At 37.3% G+C, this 8,071-nt stretch overlaps 2 protein-coding genes across 4 annotated transcripts; both read right to left on the reverse strand.

The window, feature by feature from the left end:
• Positions 1-296: 296 nt before the first annotated feature.
• LOC107273493 (putative nuclease HARBI1) lies at positions 297-3,265 on the reverse strand. Of its 3 annotated transcripts, none has more exons than XM_025090847.1 (3): positions 1,361-3,265; positions 869-1,233; positions 297-503 (listed from the first exon to the last, which is right to left on the reverse strand). In XM_025090847.1, exons 1-3 carry the CDS (start codon positions 1,416-1,418, stop codon positions 447-449), a joined length of 480 nt encoding a protein of 159 aa, XP_024946615.1. In that variant the 5' UTR covers positions 1,419-3,265; the 3' UTR covers positions 297-446. The 3 variants fall into 3 exon arrangements, with proteins under 3 accessions (XP_024946615.1, XP_015607236.1, XP_015607239.1); XM_015751750.2 differs by having other exon boundaries at positions 297-522; XM_015751753.2 differs by having other exon boundaries at positions 297-574.
• Positions 3,266-6,583: 3,318 nt separating this feature from the next.
• Positions 6,584-7,289, reverse strand: LOC112495202. Its single transcript, XM_025090848.1, has 2 exons — positions 7,001-7,289; positions 6,584-6,866 (listed from the first exon to the last, which is right to left on the reverse strand). Exons 1-2 carry the CDS (start codon positions 7,117-7,119, stop codon positions 6,659-6,661), a joined length of 327 nt encoding a protein of 108 aa, XP_024946616.1. The 5' UTR covers positions 7,120-7,289; the 3' UTR covers positions 6,584-6,658.
• Positions 7,290-8,071: the final 782 nt, after the last annotated feature.

Raw genomic sequence — 8,071 nt, forward strand, 5'->3', positions numbered from 1 at the left:
CACCTTCGAAGGTTCTGGAGTGTCGGTATATGTCGGTTACAGGTCTCCTCGTCCAGAACTCCCAAACTTATACTACTACTGGGTAAGAGGCAATTGAATTTTCGAAGCCCTGCACACACACACACGCGCGCGCGCGCGCGCGCATACATACGGACATTTTTTCTAAACTACTTTTCTTGACGTTTTAGACCATGTTAAGTATTCTAACATGAAAATCTCGAAAAAAAATGTTTTCATGAAAACATAGCTTCCTCTATGAGGAAGCAAAATATCAGTATTATAATATAAAATAAAGTTTCATTTATTAAAATGAGAGTAAGAAATCCAAAAGGTTTTCGACAGGAACTTGATCCATTTGAATTGTTTAGTTTTCGTATAACTTCTAGCAGATATCTTCATCGAAAGGCAGTGTACAGATGATGAGATAGGGCAGATAGGTTAGAGCCTCAGCACCTCCAGCAATGCAGGAACTCCTTCATGCGAAATGTCTTCGCACGAAGTCCCTGCGGAACATATTCCCTGCTACCAGGACAGAATCAAGCAAGATTCCCTTTATCCTCGAGGCCTATTAACACTAAACCTACCGACATATTATATATACCTATTTCTACCGACGGCTGTGAAATGACCGCTTTTGAAATAGACATTATAGTCTTTTCCAGTTGATTGTAATTAATACAGAATTTAGCATAGTCGTGCAGTAAGTTCAAGAAAAATAAAAACCTGGAATTTAACAATTTTGTTTAAAGTCTCAAAAGCGGTCATTTGACCTCTCTGGTAGGTTTAGTGTTAAATAAAAATAAATATATTATCACTTCATTGATTACCTAATATCAAACATACTTTTAATGAATGAAAAAATGCTTACATCAAACTCTTCCTTCAGAGAGCACGAGTCCCATATACGTGCATCATGAACACTGCCTCGCCATTTAACAACAATATCCAGAATTCGTCTCTGAGCATCACACATTACTTGCATGTTGATAGAATAATAACCCTTACGGATAACATACAACATAGCTCGCTCCCGACTAGGGTTTTTTATTGCAATGTGGGTGCAATCAATACAGCCCACAACCCCAGGAAAGTGATCTATGTTGTAAAACTCCGTTTTAAGAGCTTCCATTCCAGCTGGATACACAATAAATCGTGGAAGCAGTGCAGCAATAGCATCAGATACTTTTGCAACTATTCTGGATACGCTAGGCTGGAAAATGCCATGCAGTTCTCCTAAAATGTATAATAATTTTACTGGTATCATGCAAATGACAGAGTATTATAATAATTATTTATTTTAATTTAATTTATTTTAATATTAATTTTCACAATGAGCATTGACTTATGGTAATGGACTCACCTAATTTTGTCTGGTAGCATCCTTTAGCATAGAACCGCAGGGTTACAAGTACCTGCATTGCTGGGGATATGTCGTTGTGGTGACCGGCATCAGACACTAACCTATCTTCCACTAAACTGATCACAAATCGTACACTGTCTTTCTATAAGCAATATCTGTTTCGAAATTCACGTTCACTAAACAATGCAAACGGATCACGTCTCTCTCGAAAAACTTGCGGATTTCTTACTCTCATTTCATTGACTTCGCGGACTTTGTCCACCTCGGCAATAGCCTCTATTTGCTCCGCCATATTTGAGCGACCTGTCACTTTAAACATGCCCCTGCCCACATGTACGAACAGGTCGCTGTTAGTCACAAGATAGCGCCTAATAGCGCACTGTTAAATACTTAAAAGCGGTTCTGAATATACTTTTTCGCTAATAGCGCGCTATTAGCTGTTAGTGACCTTAAGAGTGACCATAAAAGCGGCTCTGAATACGATCACCTATAAACTCACTAACAAATAATTAAAAAGTGCGCTATTAGCACTAAAAACGAGATCTGAATACGGGCTATAATATTTTACGCACGATGTTTTCGTACAAGCTTATAAAATCAATATTGAAGAATTCCATCAACGTTTTTTTTTTCATTTAAGCCCGTTCTATTATTTTTTAAAGTAAGTATTAATACATATATCTACTATACGATGTATATAATAATGTAATGTGTAGTATGTACATCAGATCTGATATTTAATAAAATGCGTTCCCGTATATTTTATTTGTCTTTTATTTTTATATTTCAGTAAGTCAATCACTTACTGAATGCATTTTCAGCCCTAGTTCATTCTTCATCACTACTTAAATAATAGATAATTGCAATTGGTTGTACTATAGTATTGTACGAATATTAATAATATGTACTGTTAAAGGTATCAATAGTTCAATTGAGCCATAAACAATCTGTATCGAATGTGTTTTCTTTTTCCATCCAACGACGAAACGCTTCGATCGAAGTACACATATTGCCAACCTAAGTAGTAAAATTTGGTTAATTAAACTATTATATGTAGACGTGACCAGATATTCAGTTAATGTATGTTTTTGGTTTTCTCGACTCTTCTAACAGGCAATATCGTACTCTTTGCAGCCACGTGCGAGTCTCTTCGCTAGTTTTGTACATGGTATATGTAATTTAACAAGTAGACTGTTGATAATCTTTATGAAGCCTCTAGCACGATGAGATATTCTATTCCTTCTGCGTTTATGTTTAACAACACGATCATGTCTATACTCTGTGGTGAAACCGTTCAAACTGAACAATGATGTTTATAAACCCATTATTAATAGTTTTCACATTAGTCGTGACCGAGATGAGATTCGACATACAATCCACATAGTTATCTGTAATGAACTTTGACGATTTTGCTCGTGGTGAGCAAAAGAAAAAGAAACGTCACGGTGAATGATTCCCAAATAATATACGAGCGGTGTTTTGTGGTTCATCTAACTGCGGCAAGACAAATGCATTATTCACTTTAATAACTCATCCTAGCGGGTCAAGTTTTGAAAACGTCTACGTATACTCATAATCACTGGATGGGGTCGAGTACTTTTCCTGTGTGGAACACGAACAAATGCTGCCACAAAACAAGGCACATCACAACTCAATAATTATTTACGCCAGCACAGCCTGTGAGAAGCAACATAGCATCAGAGCCTTCTTCCGTATAAGACGGCACAGAGATGTTAACTATTTCTATCTTTGACAGACGTTGTCACGTGCCGTGTTTTTAGATTCGACTTTTTTTTTACATACTGTTATAGTATGTACATTGTATATTGCGAGGTATTGTTGAATGAGCTGTGTGCGTCGCACATGTGTGTGTACGTGCGCTCCCCACCCGAGCGCCTGGCCTGACTTGGGCGTGGGCGGCAGCGGCCGACTCGCGTCTCAGCCTAAGGCTGACCTCTCAGCTCTCGTCCGAGGCATAGAGCACGTGGTGCTAAAGCTCAGGGCGCTTCACTTTAAATAATCCATAAATCAATAAATAATCATTTTACCACCAACCACGACTCCTCTTTTTTATCACATACATATAAATATATGAAGAATAATAATAAGATAAGGTGATATAGAGAAAGAATCTTGCGAGTCCAGAAAAGCGGACCATAGCATTATGTGAGGAAGCTACCTTCCGATCTTATCGCATCGCGAATGTGTCTCGAACGTGTGAGCTAAAAATTGCAGGATTCACTCGCACGCCTAAAACCACTGAATATATCAAATTTTCTTCTGCTTGTCCACTAACTATTAGCCGAATGTTGGATGCAGCAGCAAGAGCAAATCAGTTTCTAGGTATATATCAGAACTCATAGTTCGGACTAGAGTAGCTCTTCTTAATTACATCGCACAGCGGCTATAATTTTCACGGGAGTTCCGCTTTCTGTTACATATCGCTGTTTGTAAGCCGATAAAGTCGTATCGAGCCTAAAGAGTTACACGCATAATGTTATCAGCCAAAGTCAGAATAGTTATAGCATCATCTGAATTCTGCCACAAAGAATATTGTCGTATAGTTTCAGTGCGATTATGAAAGATTGATGGACCGATATCTATGGCGAGGACAAAGTGCGAACACTAAAGCCCGTATTCAGAACTCGCTTTTAGTGCTAATAGCACGCTTTTAAATTATTTGTTAGTGAGTTTAAAGGTGACCGTAATCAGGACCGCTTTTATGGTCACTCTTAAGGTCACTAACAGCTAGTAATGCGCTATTAGCGAAAAAGCCTATTCAGAACCGCTTTTAAGCATTTAACAGCGCGCTCTTAGGCGCCATGTTGTACTAACAGCGAGCTATTCGAAGATGTGGGCAGGGGCATGTTTAAAGTGACAGGTCGCTCAAATATGGCGGACCAGATGGAAGCTATTGCCGAGATAAATGAAGTCCGCGAAGGTAATGAAATGACAGTAAGAAATTCGCAAGTTTTTCGAGAGAGACATGATCCGTTTCGTACGTGACGTCATCCTTAGACATTTCGGCCGTGTTCAATGCCCAGAGACTATCAGATTTGCGAGGATCTTCATCCTCCACAAAATTTTCCAGGCAAATTTTATTAATTTTGAAATCGAGCCCAGAAGGTTTTGAGAGAGCAAAACCTCCACCTGTACCACTCGCACGCTTGCGATAGCAAGAAATAGTCTTCTTTGCTGTGAGTTTCCACCGCTGCTATGCATCTCTTATATCTTTCCATTCCCTCTTAATTCCAGTCGCTGTTAGTTTTATTCATTTGTCTCTTCTACTCTTTTGCAATCAAGCATTATTTACTTTATTTTCTAGTATATCACGATTGTCGCTTACAAATTGTATGACTAATGCTTTTTCTTCGAGGGTGAAATTCTCCTTTCGTTCCATGATGATCTGCAACCATTTATTTTTTTTTTTTTCATTTTCATGTCATTCCTGTCTTATGATAGTTTGAACGTATTAATTTAATATTAATAGCTTACCTTCGAGAAAGAGAATTCTTGTGATTTCGAATTTCAAATATGGTTGCTATGTGCACCAAATATGAAGTTCGCGCTTTCCGAATGCTACCGAATACTTCCGAACATAATCGAATATGCCCGAGTCTTCCCGAATGATTCCGAACGCGGTTGAAAGTACATGTTACAAGACGCTGCTCCCTGTTAGCGTACCTTTAGCTAAAAGTGGCTTAAAAGCGAGTTCTGAATACGGGCTTAAGACTGTGACTGCGTCTACAGTTACGCGCCGGTAGCGTACATATGTGTGAATATGAATGAGTGAAAGTGAGAGCAAATATGGGATCGCGATATCCTCTTTTATAATCCTAGCTTATAAGACCATTCGGCATTTTATAACTTCGTTGTCTATCGTTATTATTATAAGTAAAATTGAGTTGTAACGATAAATTTTTATTAGTTCAAAGGGAACTCCGAATTTTTAGATTTAAATAACCCATAAACCAATTCTTCATTCTAACGATAATCTAATGGATTGGGCCTGCAAACCAACGCCAAGCATTCCGCAATTGCGACCTATACCCACGCTCATTGAAACTTCCCATCCCTTAACTATTATAACTCGAACTCATCCAAACCATCCTAAACATTACATTCTCATCCTAACAAATGCCGAAGTGCAGAAAATCCAACTTTTGACACATTACGAATCTAACTACTAATTCCTTACACCGGTAGCTTGAGGAATTTTACTGTAAATACAAGGCAGTAGAATGCTCCTTTAGCTCCACTGTTCAGTCTTACAATCAATATCATCTCTTATTCATGTAATAGTTATTATCCACAATCTTGCTGTGATGAATTATTTTTATTCAATAAATCTGTGGGGTCTATTCTACAAATGTTCGTTGCTATTCTTTATGAGGAAAATATCCTCTCGAATATATTTAGAAATTCGAATCCTTGGCCTGGGTTCACGCTACGTATAGTTTGACTACAAACAAAACTATGCGTAGCGTGAACCCGTTTCTTGTAATTCTTTGACATGAAACTACTTTCACGATGACTAATGAGACGAAAATATTATACCTGTCAGTGATAATTTATTTTCAATGAATTGTGTTCGAAAAACTTACATATTTCCATATAAATGTGATAAAATGCGTTTAAGGGTTGTTACCTACTGAAATAAAAAGGCACAAAAGTTCGAAAGACTTTGCGAGCGTACTTTTATGGTATACGCTTGTGAAATACACTCCTCTATCAGAGACAGCAAGCATTGCAAAACTAGAACTATACCCAGGCTATGGAAACATCCCCGTAATCAATCCTTAGTCATCCTCCCATAAAGCAAAGTACATGTTTTGACTCATCTTGAACAAGCCTACGCAAAGTCCTATTATACAAAACTTTATTCTTACAAAATCCTTATCCGTCTAGCCTGTGCATTTTGGATTACAAGATAAGGGAATACCATCTTCTAGTAGCTCATTTCAACTTTAACACTAAACCTACCGACATATTATATATACCTATTTCTACCGATGGCTGTCAACCACTTGGCTGACCGCTTTTGAAATAAACATTATAGTCTTTTCCAGTTGATTGTAATTAATACAGAATTTAGCATAGTCGTGCAGTAAGTTCAATAAAAATAAAAACCTGGAATTTAACAATTTTGATTAAAGTCGCAAAAGCGGTCATTTGACCGCTCTGGTAGGTTTAGTGTTAACTTCTGTAAGGCTTAGTCACGGAATTGTCTTTTCATTACGCTTGCTGGATCGAACGTCAATCACAATAAACAATGATGTAACTGGGAACCTTCGTAGCTCATTTCTTCTGAGGAAAATTCTTTTTCGAATATACACTACCGGTCAAAAGTTTAGGTTCACCTCGCTTTCTTTGTAACGCTCCCATGATTGCAGTTTGAGAAACATTACATTTAGAAGCAATTTTTCGCGTTGAATAACCTTCTTCGTGTAATGCCACAATGACTGCTCGTATCTCTACACTCAGCTCTGCTTTTCGATCCATTTCTCTACGATTGACACATAAAATATGTAGTTTTCTTCACATTTCAATAATGAGATAATATTTGTCGAATTACGTCAATTTAAATATAAATTTTTCTTTAACAGTAACGATTTTCAATATGAAAAATGTTCTACTTACCTTTTTGTAAAGAAAAATATGACAAACAATTGGAAATATAACTTTTGGAAAGAGCTTTCAAGCACTAAGATGTTAAGTGCAATATGCACTAGACGCACCGAGAGACTGCGACCTGTCATAACAAGTTTGTGCTCGATCTACGCGTCTCCCAAACGCGCCAAACTCCCTCCTACACTCTGACCAGTAGCGTGTATCGACTTGTTATAGGTAAGACGCACGTGCTTGACAAAATTCACTGAGTAGCCGACTTAATTGTGTAGAATTCAAAAATAAAGCAAGTGAACTTAAACTTTTGATCGGTAGTGTAGTTCCAAACCAGAACTACGGGCCCGGATTCACGCTGCATATATACAAAATGAGTTTTGTAATAATTGGAAAGACAAGTTCAAGCAACATAATGCCGTTTTTAACGGTTGAGTTTAAGATATTGGTACATTTGCATAGGGGTGGTTAACTTCTTAAAGGAGGTTTTTTCGAAAAACGCAAAGAAATGTATCTGCTATTTTTTAGCTTTTTCAAATGAAATTGGTTTCATTGAAACCCGATCGATAGTTTTTTGTTATAAAAATGTTGCAATTTTCAACCCTTATCAATTTTTATGAATTTCCCAATCAGAACCGAACAAAATGCATTTTTCATTATTCACTTATTTCATATTGTTACGTAGGCCGTAGTGGCTAGCGAGGCCTTTAAATTTGATAACAAAAATTTAGAAGTAACCAAAAAAAAAAGAAACGACCGGAGGTAACGTGAATAATATTTGAGTGAATTCCGAGCGGTAAGAATACACTCAATGGCGGGTTCGCTGCTCGTTTAAGGTGTTGAAACACGCCTTGCTATTCCAACGTGGGTAGATATTCTATGAAATGTTGAGGATGGGTAAGAGATATTTAAAAACGCGAGTAAAATGTGAGTTTACGATATATTGTTACAACCAATTTAAAAGTTTTCTATTAATTGTCGTGTACAGTGTTTCTATTATGAGAAATATCGGATAACAAAACCTAACTGTGTGTGAGGTTAAGGCAAGATGAAATTTGGTGGAACAGAAATCTATCAAAACTATGCGAT

Source organism: Cephus cinctus, unplaced genomic scaffold (genome assembly GCF_000341935.2).
Source record: "Cephus cinctus unplaced genomic scaffold, Ccin1 Ccin1_scaffold1643, whole genome shotgun sequence".
NCBI lineage: Eukaryota > Metazoa > Arthropoda > Insecta > Hymenoptera > Cephidae > Cephus > Cephus cinctus.

Coding starts and splice junctions, on each gene's coding strand:
- LOC107273493 (XM_015751750.2), bottom strand. CDS start 1,418: ATGCAGGTACTTGTAACCCTGCGGTTCTATGCTAAAGGATGCTACCAG. Junction 1,234..1,360: donor ATGCTACCAGACAAAATTAG/GTGAGTCCATTA, acceptor TATACATTTTAG/GAGAACTGCATGGCATTTTC. Junction 523..868: donor CTCTGAAGGAAGAGTTTGAT/GTAAGCATTTTT, acceptor CTGTCCTGGTAG/CAGGGAATATGTTCCGCAGG.
- LOC112495202 (XM_025090848.1), bottom strand. CDS start 7,119: ATGACAGGTCGCAGTCTCTCGGTGCGTCTAGTGCATATTGCACTTAAC. Junction 6,867..7,000: donor ATATTTTTCTTTACAAAAAG/GTAAGTAGAACA, acceptor TGTCAATCGTAG/AGAAATGGATCGAAAAGCAG.